We start from the raw sequence: 16,590 nt of genomic DNA on the forward strand, positions 1-16,590 counted from the left end.
AACATAAAAAGCATGCTGCGAGACTTCAGATTGTAGCTTCGAGAGTGCAAGAGCCTCGCCTTGATGACTTCCAAAAAGGGGGCTTTGCCGATGAATTTTTCATATAGGCTTAGTCTCTAATGGTTACTTCATCAAGGTCTAGGACCGTGACATGACGAGAGGGATTCTGTATTCTTATTATCTTCGCGGCCAGTTCAAGATCAAGGCTCACGCTTGAAGGTGTTGGTTATGGGATCGAAGGAGAGGATTTAGAGGCAGTGGCTAAAGATTATTATTCCCCATTGTTGTTGCTGCTTCACGATATTGCAGCGGTCAATAGTTAAGAGATAAATGAACTTGAAACCCTCCTACTTAAACTACACAAGCAGCTCTGCTCGAGGTTTTGAATCAATACAACGAGATTGAAACAAACAAACAGAGAAGGTCGGATCAATTTTGATAGGGTAATGATCAAATTTGACTATATTTGTTGTTGAAATAATAAAAAGTAGCACATTGAAAACCCCGTCAATGTGTATATCCACTTTTAAGAAACCTAATTATCAATGTCTGAAGTTTCACTTAGCAACCAAATTCCTTAAGTATCATCACAAGCACAGATGCAAGAATCAAGTTAATGTTCCTAAGAGATCTGCCGGGAGAACCTATCATGATCTCAAGTAGGATGGTCGTCAATTTGGTTTACAGTAGAACTTCGTTCTAACAACGAAAACAAGATCACTGAAAAAGAAAAATTCATCCTACCCAGTGACACAATCAAGAGGATACACAAACACCAGTAGTTTTGTAACCTCAATCTTACACGAACCAAGAGCTAGAAAATTAGAAGGAAGCATCTACGTTTCTCCCTGGAAAAAAATAAATAAATGAAAGAACACAAGAGTGATGAAGGAAAATTTCAGTAGTTGAAAAGCTAAAGGCTTAGATCAAAATGATATGGTCACAAAACTCTAGCCAAAGTATTTGCCACCTGAGGTTGAAGTCAGAAGTCAATGCTGGTGAACCCACTTGATGGCAGCATTGCGGCAAGTTGAGGCTCGTTCCAGGATCAAAGGTATGCACAGATGCTTTGCCAACCTCATTGTTCGTCACTTTTGCTTCCACCAATCCAGTACTGCTTTACAGCAACCAATATCTTCTCGGGAACGAGGGGACCGTCCTCATGATCAAGCAACTTAGTGTTCCATCTCATACCGGTAACCATCTTCTTTACCTTCATCAGAACGTCAACGTCATCACGTAATATGACTGCACCCTCTGGCCGCAAAATTCGGTCCATCTCCAGAAGAATATCTTCCATTTTGCATCTGTTATGATTGTATAAAACATGTAAATTTAGTAAAAGATTCTATCATAGCATGAGGATGAAATCTTTAAACCTCATTTTGGTCCACAGACCCATCTCGTGTGGACGTGTGCAAACCATCATGTCATTACGTATTGCCCAAAACCCAAACATGAACTTACTTGTTCTGGTACAAGCTGAAAACACCATTGGCATGTATGAGATCATACGTCCTCGGGTATGTTGAAAACGCTTCACACCTAAACCAAGAAGCAAAAAGTTCAAAGGTTGAAGACAGAACACGTAATGACAAGTTTTAAAACACAAGTAAACAATAGATATTTTTCATAAAATTGGAAAAATCATATGCTTCAATATAGTGATTTCAATATATACAGAAAAAGTACATGTTAAATGGTTTCCATATCATCTCGAATCCATTAAGTAATGTAGTAAAACTTGAAGTCGACTCACTTCATATTTAAGTAAGCATTAAATGACTTATATCATGTAAAAGAGGCGGCATTTATCAGCCTTATAATTTTCAATGAACCAAAGTTTATATATGCACGTAGGATAAATAATAGAAGGCCACAAATAATATTTAGAAAATGTTTTTCAAAGCCACAGCAGACAATTTAGTGCAGCTACCAAATCTTTTCAATTAAAACCAGCAAGCCGACACCATAATATTGCTTTGCAACCAACAATATGTTTCCTGGATGTACAAGGTTTAATTAAAACCAATGTAACAGATCACAGGCCTTCTAGGTGTTACAGAAACTCTTATGATCTTCCTTGGTTATAGCTGGACTGGAGAATTTTACCGTAATTGCATATTAATGCTAAGTTGGAAATTTAAGGTCTCTGTTGGTTTGGCTGTAGCGTATAAGCCCTTTTTATGTGTTTGTATATAGGAAAAAACTTAAATGATAGGATCCTAAGGTCAACAATGTAACAGCTAACAGCAAAGAAGATCCAAGGTTCAGAAGTACAAACTTTTACACTGTTTGTAACAATCTAAAGTCCAGATATATCTTGACTTGGTAAACATATGATAATAAAAACAAGCACGCATGACGAATCAAAACCTATATTGCAAAACTGAACCAGTCAAACATAGGCAGGCCATCGAGAAGAATAGATAACAAATAACTCTTTGGATAATTACAATTCCCACAAGTAAAAGGCTTGCTATTTGAGCAAGTTTAAAAGAAGATATTAAGTTTGATAGCAATAGTAAATTCCTCAGTGGAGTTAAGATTCAGCATGTTTCTTATGAAAATTTAAATTCTTAATAAAATTAATCAACAAATAAATACCAGTCATGATATATGCCGATTAGCCCACGCTCATATATGACACCCAAAGTGGATATCTCAGCAATTGTAGGAACAACATTCATCACCCACAATTTTGGAGACTCAATTGCTGCAGCAAAGCTACCCAAACGTGCATTCATATCCATTATGTTGCGGTACCTTCCAGTGTCAAGTAAATCATTTATTTTCTTGTAAGTTTTGACATGCTTTTGCCACAGTCTGTTGTCTTCATGATAAGATTTGACTGAGAATCCTGGCACAGAACCACTGGATATTCTAGGTGGAACAGCATTTAGCCTCTGAGGGAATGGCTTCAATTCACCGCCAGCAAACTCTTCAGGATTACCAACCTCAGGATACCGATTTATGCAAGGTTGCATCTTCTTGTACCTAACATCATCAAAATATGAAAGAGGCTATGGGAGAAATAAATATGTGCATGTACAAAAACAACTTGGAGAAACATTAGCAGGCATATGTGATTTACCATCTGATAAGGCATATTTTAGCCCCCAGATAAGTTATCACCGACGTCACATGCCACGTCCCAACCAATATCAGAATCCGACGTCACATGTCATCAAAACCTCGTGACGCACGTCAAGCTAGGTTCCGTACCGAGATACTATACGACACGACTATCTCAAGGGCTTGGGGTGGTGCCATCTGACGCCGCTCAAGCATCCTCCAAGACTCCAGCTCATCAGAAAAGTCATCCCATCTCACAATGGTCAGCGGCCACACCGAACCGAGGTGCAACCAATCCTCACACAATAGTATAAAAAACCCTAGCCGACGTCCGGCCAAAGGAGAAAAAAAAACTCGATATCAAACACTCCACTAACTTGCTCATCGGAAGGGCCAAAGTCAGGAAGCATCTAACGAAGGCCATTTTGCAGGAAGGTAGACACTCCCGAGCGACGGGCGTCTCGACCCAGGAGATACCTTCCATCGCACAAAGAAGAGCAGTGAGTCGGCCCGAATCCCGACCAACGCCGACCAACATTCCTTCCCGAGGGCGCGGCCACCTCATCATCCTACTCACCCCACAAGAAGCTCCCGATATCGACCTGCGGACCTAACCATACTGACTTATCAGCTATGATACTTTTGTTCACTAACATTTTGGCGCTAGAAGGAGGGCCAATGTCGCAGGAGCAGCTGACAGGAGTTCTCCCCGGGAGAGAACCACCGACTAACCTCCCTTCCGTCGAGCTAGAAAGTCGAGCCCTCCCCGCCCCCGGAGATGGGGGGATCCCGGCTTCAACGTCGGATCACTACTGGCGTCTGTTTAATGACATGGGATTGTCGCCCTAGGGCTCACCACAAGGCCCTTGGCTGTGACACACGAGGCGTTCCTTAGCCTGACCAAGCAAATGCAGGCCATGGCAGGCATGATGCAGACGCTCGCTCCTATCATTCCCCAAATCATGCGACTAGCGACGTCCCCGACCGACTTGACCCGGCAGCCCCCGAGCGGGGAGCAGGTCAGGATCAGAGAAGCCCGAGAGCAAGCGACGGACCCGAGAGGTCCTCCCAGGCAGAACATACCCACACCCTATCGAGCCGCGCTACCTCATCTCGAGCCTGACACCATATCATCTGACTCGGTGGACGACTCACTTAGGGCCCAACTGTCCCATGTCAACCAATGCCTGGACGCATTCCAGCGCGAGTTTCGAAAATCACGGAGCGAATCTAGTGAAGGTGGCTCGGGCGGGTCCCCTTTCACTCAAGAAGTACAGGACAAGCCAGTACCCCTCAACTTCAAGCTACCGACATTGGAGACATATGACGGCAACTCCAATCCTATGGAGCACGTCTCCGAATTCCGGACCCAGATGGCCTTCTACGGCACCTCCGATGCATTGATGTACCGTGCATTTCTAACCACTCTGAGGGGGTCGGCACGAACATGGTTCAGCTCGCTACGCCAATCCTCAGTCTCATCCTTCGACCAGCTTACCAGGGAGTTCGAACAAAACTTCCTCGCTAGCGCACGACCCAGGCCTTCCATGACCAACCTGCTCGCGCTATCCCAGCACGAAGATGAGTCGCTCTCTCAGTTCGTGGCATGTTTTGCCACCGAGATCCGGGCGTTTCCGGATGTTCACCCCTCTCTAATCTTGCAGGCCTTTCTGATGGATTTGAAGCATTCAAGGTTCTTCTAGTCGTTGATCGAGAAGCCACCAGTGACCATTTCCGAAATGCTACAACATGCCAACCAGTACGTCGTCACCGAGGCATTAGTGGCAGGGAGGCACATGGAAGGCAAAAGGCCAAGGGCAGAACTGTCTCGGGGAACGACCTCAGCAACCCCGGTGACACCCCGCCATGGACTCGGCCGGCAAGAGCTACCACTCCCGAGGCCCCCGCCTCTCCCCCTAAATATGTCCCGCACTGAGATCTTCCCCCAAATCAAGGAGACAGGTCTCTTGCAACAACCTCGTCCTATGAAGGCCACTCACAAAGATCGGTATAAATATTGCAGGTTCCATCGGGACTACGGACATGACACGGAGGACTGTCGTGACCTCCAGAATTAAATATAGGTGCTTATCCGGAGAGATCACCTCGGACGTTACCTCAAATCCCCGGAGGTGACTCCACACTCTAAGGGACCTATCGAGAGTCTTCGGGGGACCAGCGGTCGATGGCAACAGCTCTGCGGCGAGAAAGGCCTACGCCCGCAACACTGTCGAGAAACATCCCCGGCCTGATCTTGAGCCTGAAATCACCTTCGAGGCTGGGTAGGTCGAGCGCTCCCACCATGATGACGCTCTGGTGATCTCCATCCAAATCGCTAATGCCCGAGTTAAGAGAGTGATGGTTGACACTGGGAGCTCCGCCGACGTTCTTTACTTTGACGCCTTCAAGAAGCTTGGCTTGACCGAGGGAGACCTTACCCCTATGACGTCGGTCCTCACAGGATTCACAAGGGATTCCATCTCCCCGCTCGGGACCACGGTCCTCCCCGTCACCATTGGGGAGGAGCCGAGGACGAATACGATAATGACCACCTTCATGGTAGTCGATCTGCCCTCGGCCTATAACATCATCCTCGGCCGCCCAACGCTTAACAAGATAAAGGCGATGGTTTCCACCTACCATAGGACCATCAAGTTTCTGACCTCGGCAGGGATTAGGGAGGCCCGAAGTGACCCAGGGGAGTCAAGGTGATGCTACGTTACCACGGTTGCTCTCCCAAGAAAATCGCACCCAGCTCCGGTTCCCGATCCCCATGAAGAACCCGTACTGCAAAGGCCGTTGGAGCCTCCCGAGCCACTCATTGAGGTACCCCTAAAGAGGAGCCGTCCCGACCAAACCGTCAAGGTCGGAGCCACGCTCCCCGAAGCAGACCAGCTCCACCTCATTGACTTCTTAAGGAAGAACGCCGACATATTCGCGTGGTCCCCCGAGGAGATGCCCGGGATCGACCCAGAAGTGGCCCAACACCGGCTCAACATCGATCCCGAGGCACGATCGGTGAGACAAAGGCCAAGGAGGTTCACCCCCGACCGACAGAAGGTGATCGAGGATGAGGTCGATCGCCTTATAAAGGCCGGATTCATTACTAAGGTTAAATACCCTCGATGGCTGTCGAATGTAGTCCTCGTTAAAAAACCTAATGGAAGTTGGAGGATGTGTGTTGATTACACCGATCTCAACTGGGCATACCCCAAGGACTGCTGTCCACTCCCCAGGATAGACCAGTTAGTCGACGCCACCACGGGCCATGAACGCCTTACGTTCATGGATGCATTCTCAGGCTACAACCAAATACGGATGGCAACCCAAGACCAAGAAGACACTGCCTTCATCACCAATTGAGGGGCATATTATTACAAGGTGATGCCCTTCGGCCTAAAGAACACTGGGGCGACTTACCAAAGGATGGTCGACAAACTTTTCAAGCACCAGCTCGGGAGGAATATGGAGGTGTATGTAGAGACATGATTGTAAAGAGCAAGGTCGCAAGAACACACCTGGCCGACTTGGCGGAAACGTTCCAAACACTCAAGCAGTTCAATATGCGTTTGAACCCTATGAAGTGCATCTTCGGAGTCATCTTGGGGAGGTTCCTCGGCTTTGTCATTCACTAGCGAGGGATAGACGTCAACCCAGAAAAGGTGTGGGCCGTCACCGAGATGCACTCGCCTCGCTCAGCCAAAGAGGTGCAGCGACTTGCCAGGAGGTTGGCAGCCCTCAGCAGGTTCGTGTCGCGTTCAGGTGACAAGTGCCTCCCCTTCTTCCGGACTCTACGACGAGTCAAAAACTTTACCTGGACTTCAGAGTGCGAGGAAGCCTTCGAAAAGTTAAAGGCGTGCCTTGCCCACTTGCCTCGACTCGCCTCGCCCAAGCCGGGCGAAACCCTCGGTCTCTACTTGGTGGCCTCAGCACAAGCCGTCAGCTTGGTGTTAATTCGAGAGATACCACCGACGTAGCTACCCATACATTACATCAGCCATATCCTCGGGGGGCCCGAGGCATGGTACTCCCTGATCGAGAAGTTAGCTCTCGCTCTTATCAAGATGGCCCGAAAGTTGCGGCCCTACTTTCAAGCCCATACAATCAAAGTGATCACCGACCAACCGCTACGACAGATCCTCTCCAACTTTGACGCATCAGGTCGCATGCTGCGATGGCTGGTCGAGCTCAATGAATTCGATATTCAGTACTCCCCCAGGACTGCCATCAAAGCTTAAGCACTAGTTGATTTCATTTCCGAGCTAACCCCTTAGGACCACGCTGTGGGGCAGGAGAGTGATCAGAACACGTGGACCTTGCATGTAGATGGCTCGTCCACTTCCGAAGCGATCGGGGTCGGGCTTATCCTCTAAGACCCGTCGGGAGAAACCTACGAGAGATCACTCCAATTGCAATTCCGAGCCACTAACAATGAGGCCGAGTATGATGCGCTACTCCACGGCCTACGCTTCGCTCTGGAGATGCATGTAGGTGACCTTGAAATCTTCAGTGACTCCTAGCTGGTAATGGGACATGTTAATGGAAGCTACGAAGCCCGAGACCCAACGATGGTGTCATACCTAATGGAGGCAAAGTGACTCGCCCATCGATTCAACCGCCTTTTAGTCACCAGAATACCTCAGCCGTAGAACACACGGGCTGATGCGCTGGCCAGATCAGCCTCCACTCGTGGCCTAAGGTCGGCCCCAACTATTGATTCCATAGCGGTCCCGACAATAGCGACTCACGAGGTCACCGAAACGAGTTCATCACTGAGCTGGATGGAGGAGATCCTCTGATACAAAGCAGGGGGAGGGGAGCCCGACGACCCAGTGGCTATGAGACGGTTAAGGCGAACTCAAGCCTAGTACTGCATCATTGGTAGAAAGTTATACCGAAGGGCCTTCTCTCAACCCCTCCTATGTTGCCTTGCGCCATCAGAAGCTAAGGTGGTCCTCACCAAGCTTCATGAGGGGATTTGTGGGGAGCACATCGGGAGACGAACCTTAGCTTTCAAAACCCTTCGGCAAGGATATTACTGGCCAACCATGTGCTAGGACGCCATGTCATACGTGCAGCAGTGCCCACAATGCCAGCGGCACACCCGACTACCGCACCAACCAACCGTTCCCCTTACTCCGATGGACATGGCCTGGCCCTTTGCCCAATGGGGCCTCGAACTCCTTGGACCCTTCCCTCCAGCATCGGGTCAGCGATGCTTTCTCATAGTCGGGGTCAACTACTTCATGAAGTGGGTGGAAGCCAAACCCTTGGCCTCCATTACCGAGAAGCAAGTCCAGAGCTTCACGTGGAATAATATCATCACCCGGTTCGAGATCCCGAAAGCTATCATCACCAACAACAGAACTCAATTCAACAACACTAAGTTCAAGGCCTATTGCCAGTCGTACGGGATCCAGTTGAAGTTTAGCTCAGTCGCGCACCCCCAAACTAACGGCCAAACTGAGGTGATGAACCGGGCGATTATGGAAGGCCTCAAGAGGAGAATCTTAGGCGCATATGGTGCCTAGGTGGACGAGCTTCCTAGCATCCTGTGGGCAATGCAAATAACTCCCAAAACCGCCTCGGGGGAGTCTCCGTTCAGCCTGGCATTCGAGACCGAGGCGATCCTGCCGCCCGAAACGTTATTCCCGACCCTGCGCACCTCTAATTACGAGCAAGGAGACTCCGAGGAGGGGCTCCGAGCAAACCTAGATCTCCTTGAGGAAGGGAGAGCTAAGGCACATCTGTGTATCTTGTCATATAAGAAGGTGGCAGCTCAAATTTACAACCGACGGGTCCGCCCGTGCCCGATCAAGATCAGGGACCTCGTCCTCCGAAGAGCAGAAGTGAGCGACACGACCCGAGCAAGGGGAACGGATTTGTGACCGGCTTTCTTCCAGCTCGGTCTGGTGGTCTCGACATCCTAGGAGAGGGTCAGTAGCTCATCATCTAGTGAACGGATTTGTGACCGGCTTTCTTCCAGCTCAGTCTTCAAACGAGCCACCTCCTCACCCAGTGTCGTGGCGCGCTCTTCGGCCATGGAAATAGCCTCTAGACCCCCCTTGTCTCATAGCTCCAGGATCTCCAATCGGAGGGTGGTGTTGATCTCCAACTGGCGCCCGATCACCCGCCCGGCGTCGAGGACCCAGTCGATCAACGCCATACCGTAGTGCTGGCTCTGCATGAGGATCGATGTCAGCACCCAAGAAAGAGGGGATTGAGTAGGAGAAGGAAGCCATTACTTACCCAAATGAGCGACTTGGCTGCCCGCTCTACCAGCACTTCAGAAGTGGAGCTGTAGAGGTCCTTGGCTAGGCCTGGGTGCAACGCCCCTCAAACGAACTCTTGAGCGGTTAGCCCATTGCCCCAGAGACGACTGTCGGCCTTGAGAGTCAACCACCGAGCGGCATAAGGGGCCCCAGGCTCCCCGGCCAGAAGATCGGTCATACGCTGGGCTTGGTACTGCCCACCCTCAGCCCAGGAATAGATGCGGCACAGTTCCCATACCGACAAGGGGCACGTCGACGCCCTCTTGGAAGGGTCGCTGCCGGATGACCCGGTCGACCCTTTCCCCTTCACACTTCCTGAACCCTCCCCCTGGGCTATAGCCCTGGGCGATTCCAGGGAGGCGCTCGAGCAGGTGGCCCGGCTTACAGGCATCTTCCGAGCCACCATCTTTATCTTCTTAAGAGGGCGCTCCGATGCCGGTGATGCCGACACCCTCTTCGGCGTGCCCTCCAACGGGACAACCCCACCTCCAGAGCCCTCCCCATCCCGAGACGAGGGCTCGACGGCCTTGGCGCTAGCCGTCTTCTTCATCGATCTCAGATCCACCATTTCTACAAAATAGGCAGCAGTTAAATGGTTTGGGATGAGCGAACAATCCATTATATATGAATGGCCATACCCCCGGTGGTGGGGCTCAGCTCCGCTTCGACCTTCCACTCCTCGATCATTTCCTTAATTGCCCGAGAAGAGGACAGGATACCCCTTAGACGATCCACGGCCGCTGCGTCTCCAGCAGAAGGCGACGGGAGGGCGTTATCGATGGTCCGAAAAGCCCACTTGGTGCTGAAGCCCCACTCTTGATCACAACTAATATAGAAGAAATGCCTCTTCCAACCTTTGTTGTTGGAGGGCGCACCACTGATCTTAAAACCGCTGTGGGCGGTCAAGTAATACCTGCCTAGTCCCCTGCCTAAGTGGAAACAAGCCAGAAAGAGGGGTCGAGACGGTTCGATCCCAGCCCCTCGACACTCCCAGATGAAAGCCACCAAGTAGCGCCAGGAGTTTGGCAACACCTGGGAGGGGGAGATCCTCCAAAAGTGAAGATAATCCCTAATAACAAGGTGCACCAAGAACCACAGCCCCGCCTCGGGTGCCCCCACGGTTAACCCGAATCCGTCAGGAAACTGGTCGTACAGCTGCTGCCCAGGCTAAGGGGCGTGCAGGCCGTAACGCTCCGGGATGCGGTAGCGATCCCGGAGCACTTTCAAAAGGTCCTCGGTCACCACCGAGTCAATGTCATGCCATAACTTGAGGGCCTCAAGTACAACTGAACCCTTTAAGGCCTTTGAGGAAGCGCTACCCGAAGACACACTCACTACCTCATCCCGGGAATTTGCAGAGGGGGAAGGAGAAGGAGAAGGAGAAGGAGAGGGAGACGAGGACGAAAATGAAGACAAAGACAAAAACGAAGACGAAGACGGAGACATCCTGACCTCAAAGTTGCGAGGAAGAAGCCCGGGGTCCGGGGCGAGGGATTGAAGCAAGGAGAACGGCGGAGTTGCAAGAAAGAGCCGAAGTGCGGAATGAAAGACTGATGGCGAAGGTGATGGCAACCGCCCTGTATGGGGATTATAAAAGGCGAGTAACCCACGGCGAGGCGACAATTAGGGCTTCCTGAGGAGAGGAACAGTCGCGGCATTAAAGACTCGTCGCAACCCCTCGGATCCGCTAGATTCGCCTGCCTCGGAACTCCCGCCAGAGGCATCCCATCACCCGAGACCCCCCCACCGAAAGGCCATTCAAAACGAAGTTTCCCGCCAGGCCCCGTGACGCTCCACCCGACCCGCCACATGGCGTAATGGCATTCAGCATTCAGGTATGAATCGGTCCCCAGATTCAATCGGAGCCGAGCTCACCCACTTGGTCCCTAGATTTGATTCAAAGCTGAGCTTACTCGCTCGGTCCCCAGATTCAATCCAGAGCCGAGCTCACTCACTCGGTCCCCAGATTTGATTCGGAGCCGAGCTTAGTCACTCGATCCCCAGATTCAATCCATAGCCGAACTCACCCACTCGGTCCTGAGATTCGATTCGAAGCCAAGCTTCCTCACTCGGTCCCCAAATTCAATCGGAGTTGAGCTCACTCACTCGGTCCCCAGATTCGATTTAGAGCCGAGCTTACTCACTCGATCCCCAGATTTGATTTGGAGCCGAGCTTACTCACTCGATCCCCAGATTTGATTCGGAGCCGAGCTTACTCACTCGGTCCCCAGATTCAATCGGAGCCGAGCTTTCTCACTCAATCCCCAGATTCAATTCGTAGCCGAGCTTACTCACTCGGTCCCCAGATTCAATCCATAGCCGAGATGAGTCACTCAGTCCCTAGGCTCGTTTCCTACCTGGGTCGCTCCCGATCGCTCCCAATTTGTGACTCGTCGGCACTAGAACCAGAACCGGATTTGGTCACTCGGCCCACAAGCCCGATCCATCGCTCAAGCTACACCTCACAGCCAATCTTATTCCTGAGTCACATCTCGGTCGATCTAGCACCCGAATCACCGGCCTAACCCGTTATCCAAGCCGCTTCACGTTGACTCTGATTCGCCCCCCCGATAAGTCTTTATATCAAGCTGCCTCAATTCGCTTGCCGACTTGCAAACTTGGCAACCATAGCTCCGAGCCATACGAAACCCATCATCTAAACTGAGACACATCGGGTTCGCTCCGCGGGTCTTGTCTGGCCGATTTTGACATTTAGGTATTGCCTCATCAGGTCCCCACCGTTCGATCAGCAGGATTAATCCTATCCAAATCACAGGGCACCGCCCCTCTAAAACCGCCCCCCGATGAGTCAAATCCGGCTTCCCCGTGCGAGCAACTAGTACAATCATGTCCTTCAGCCCCAGGCATGTCTCCCGACCCATTAGGGACCCAGTGGCACGCCTTGGAGGGGGGGGAGAAGTGATAAGACATATTTTGACCCCTAGATGAGTCATCACCGATGTCACATGCCACATCCCAACCAATATCAGAATCCAACGCCACACGCCATTAGAACCTCGTGATGCACGTCAAGCCAGGTTCCTTACCAAGACACTATGTGACACGACTATCCCAAGGGCTCAAGGCGGTGCCGTCTGACGCCGCTCAGGCATCCCCCAAGACGCTAGCTCGTCAGAAAAGCCATCCCATCCCACAAGGGTCAGCGGCCACACCGAACTGAGGCGCAACCAATCCTGACACAATAGTATAAAAACCCTTGACCGACACCCAGCCAAAGGAGAAAAAAAAAAACACGATATCAAATACTCCACTGATTTGCTCGTCGGAGGGGCCAAAGTCGGGAAGCACTCGACGAAGGCCATTTTGCAGGAAGGCGGACACCCCCGAGCGATGAGCATCTCGACCCAAGAGATACCTTCCATCGCACAAAGGAGAGCAGTGAACCGGCCCGGATCCCGACCAACACCGACCAACATTCCTTCCCGAAGGCGCGGCCACCTCATCATCATACTCACCCCGCAAGAAACTCCCAATATCGACCTACGGACCTAACCGTGTTGACTCATCAGTCACGTTACTTTTGTTCACTAACACCATCCTATTTCACTCGAGCTACTTTAATATCATAATATCATGTACAACAGTACAAAAACATATAGTGCATTTCTTTTTTAAATCAGTGCTTTGCTCACGGACAAAGCACATGTTGAATATATGATTAAAATCACTAAGATGTCTTTTTGGGATTTCAGTTGTGGGGTTCTAAGTCACAACTCGAAACTGATGTACTAAATGACCACTTATAGTCCACATTCGAGATCATGAACAAAAATTAACATGATATATTTGCATACTATCAGTTTTGACTACTTATGTTTCCCTGAAAAGAGATCAACAGCGGGAAAATATCTATCTAACCAACCTTAACAGCTAGGATATGCTGTGAATTATTCTTCTTCTTGTATTAAGTCTGTTCTCAATCTTTCTAATAGAAAAAGAAGAATATTAGAATATCACAATGAATCAAGGTTTTTGAAGTAATTCAATTACAAGACTGAATCATTAAGGAGAGAATAACGTCATAAAGACAGCATTCCTCATTAACCACTTATACCATAAATCCCATGTACAACTGCAGTCATCAAATATCTTCAACACTCTTGCATTTGTTTGAGAATTTCAATGGCTGGAGAAAGAATATCACTTACCAGACATCATCTGGGTTTGTTGTTTCACATATATTTACTCCAATTTCATCTTGCCTCTGAGTGCAGGATTCAGCATTTATTCTCTTCCTCCAAATGGCAAATTCAGCCGTCTCATAGATCTTCTCCCAACAAAGAAGTTCGGCGATTTCCTCGATCTTCCGCTGTTCTTCCTCAAAATCGTCCTTTGTGCGCTTCCAGACCTGATAGTTAACTTTCCAGTTGATTGGGGGACCTGAGAGCACCCAATAACCACCAGGTCTGAGAATCCTATCCACCTCCATCATGTAAACTCCATCTGAAGAGAAAGAAGACCAAAAACAAAGTGTAAGAAAAAGGATCAGAATCAATTAGAGAACGGAGCTTTTTGCAAAGAAATCAAGAACAAATGAATGAACTTGACAAATAAACAGATTTAATGTAACTAATTCTAACCATTTGCACCCCATGGAATCAAGCACCTTGAACAGTGAGCCATGTCAAATGCTCTAGATGGGTATGGAAGTTCAATTGATCCAAGAACACCGATAACTGCAGGAACACCTCGTTCCAGTGCAAACTGTACCTGTGCCTCATGTGAGTCCCTTGGTGCAAACGACATGGCTAATACATTCCTTTTAAATAAATAAGCACCCCAACTGGCGACCTGAAAAAATATATATCACCAACACAGTCAAAATCAAAGCAAAGGCCAAAAATACTAGCTTCATCCTTGTCCCTCTAAACAAAAGTTTAAATTATAAGAACAAAAGGGTTGAAGATGAGCTGAGAGCAGATATATAAACAGAGATGTTCCATACCCCACAACCAGTGTCTAGTGCAGTTCTGACAGTCCCATTATCAATTGGAATGACAGAGGCAAGTTGGTCAATGTATTTATCTGCACCTTGAGGGAATTGAGTCCCACCGCCAGGAAACCTGAACACATTACCCTCATAATGAACCCAGTTCTGAACAGCCTTCTCAACAGTCAAGCTCTTGTAAGGGACATTAGCATAGGGAACATAATCACGGCTCTTAGGCCATGGGAAAGGTGCCACATAACCCTTGGGGGCAGGTATAAGACAATACAGTTTCTCCTCATCAGATGGGCAATGCCTCTCTCTGTATATCATGTTGTCTCGAGGGTAGGTCATCGCTCGATTTTGATCATGGCAAGGAGTGTAATCGGTGTAACGATCATCACAAGGCTCAAATGTTTTTGCTTCCGAATCACCAAGATCGCTCAGGCTGCCTAACCCACTGTGATGGGTCTCGAAATTTAGATTTTGAATGTCCGTGCATGCTGTCTGCTTAGTAATTTGTAGAGCGATACTGTCCCCCTTCCCGAAACCACTCCGTTGCCACGCACCCAAAACATAGAAGAAGCAACAGAGACCGATCACAACAATTAAGGATAATGAGTTCCTAGTCCATCCCTCACCATGATTTATCTTTGGAGCCATGGTGTGCGCCTGAAAGATTTCCTAAGCTGTATATAAACAATACAAGTTCCACTTCATTAATCAAGTTGTTCTAAGTTTGTAGTTCTAAGTAACAACAAACAACAGAGACATCAATCTTGACGAAATACATAATTCACAGAAAAAGCAGATGTGAGAAATCAAGTCACCTACCTTAAAAAAGTAAAAGATTTTACTACCATCAAGTATTAACGTAGCTTTCAAGCAACAGATTACACGACCAACATGAAATTAATGGCATTTAATATCTCTAGACTGGCATATGACAAGTATTTATAAAGCCTGGATCTCAAATATGTGTTTCTTATCTATTGAGACTGCAGCATTCTACTAAACTCTAGCCTTCCTAATCGAGAAGAAACAACATATATAAACTCCGATTGGTACCAAACATACCCTTTTTCTTGAATAAGGTAAACAAGCAAGAACAACCTGTTCTACATCTTTAAGAAAAGAGTGATTAAATATTTCTCGTTTATGCCAAAATCCTCAAAGTTAGCAATGTCATTCATCTTGAATGGAATCCGCAAGTGTCTATGCATTAAGCTCTGAAAACCTCGATTAGAAAGCTCAAGTTCGAGCCACCTCGGCCATCAGTGCAAAAGAATAAGCACAAATTGAGCAAGAAAACAAACGACTGACTCACCGATCCAAAAGGCAACAAAAGAAGAGGATCTCGAGCAACCAAGGAGCCCTAAAGAGACCTCTTCTCCTTCATCCACCCACCCACCCACCCGACGTTAAAGCCCTATGATTCGATCGAAACCAACATCGGGATTCGACATAATCCTCTTCTTGGATTCAATTTTCGAAACCCAAAAAAAATAAAAGGAAAACACAAGAAGAATCGCCCGTCCACATCTCTCCGATATCTCCGTTGGTCGTCCTCGCGACTTCCTCGACGAGTCTCCCCAGTGCCCATCACCGCTACATCCCGCATATAAGTTTGATGAGGACAATCAACATCCGTCCATCTACACGCCCGACGCTCTCGGAGTTCACATATGACCGTATATCACAGTTCGCATAGTGATCATATGCGATTTGTCCGTAGAAACTTTCATTATGGCCCACCAATATTCCACCAACGGAACGGGCGTAAAGATCTTTGCGCCCGTTTTATCCTGCAATAGAACAAACAACTCCTCGTACTGGATCAGCTGTATCTCCTGGGGCACCGTACAAACTTCTCTATTACTATTATCGAAACCACGAATCTCGTAGGCATGTATTTAATTCGTGCCGCTTGCTGTTCGAGGTGGAACAGCTCATCGTCGAAGAGAGCCTTAAGCATTGATCGGTGACGACACTTCTTTTCCTTTGCCGTAAGGATCGGACATCCTTCCCAAGCCAGAAAACAACATAAACTCCACTGAATCAGTGCCACGTATACACCGCTTCCTATTATATGCTGGGTTTGAGATTCTCTCTCTCTCGCGAACAGGTATACTTGGCATCGCAAGTCAGGAGTCTTATCCTTCGACCAGTGAAGAATGCATGGAGTAGTACCAAACAAAACCCACGTTGCATGCATGGATTAGTACGTAAAAGCAACTCCTCTACGTGATGTGATGATGAATCCATCAAGTTCCATTTTAAGGTTTGCTATCTCGA

At 48.5% G+C, this 16,590-nt stretch overlaps 1 protein-coding gene across 1 annotated transcript; it reads right to left on the bottom strand.

Moving 5' to 3' along the window:
- Positions 1-720: 720 nt before the first annotated feature.
- LOC103994759 (probable methyltransferase PMT2) lies at positions 721-15,691 on the bottom strand. The gene is made up of 7 exons (XM_009415187.3): positions 15,623-15,691; positions 14,314-14,984; positions 13,949-14,159; positions 13,517-13,811; positions 2,608-2,997; positions 1,468-1,545; positions 721-1,307 (listed from the first exon to the last, which is right to left on the bottom strand). Exons 2-7 carry the CDS (start codon positions 14,956-14,958, stop codon positions 1,079-1,081), a joined length of 1,848 nt encoding a protein of 615 aa, XP_009413462.2. The 5' UTR covers positions 14,959-14,984; positions 15,623-15,691; the 3' UTR covers positions 721-1,078.
- Positions 15,692-16,590: the final 899 nt, after the last annotated feature.

The sequence above is a fragment of the Musa acuminata genome, chromosome BXJ1-8 (genome assembly GCF_036884655.1).
Source record: "Musa acuminata AAA Group cultivar baxijiao chromosome BXJ1-8, Cavendish_Baxijiao_AAA, whole genome shotgun sequence".
Lineage (NCBI taxonomy): Eukaryota > Viridiplantae > Streptophyta > Magnoliopsida > Zingiberales > Musaceae > Musa > Musa acuminata.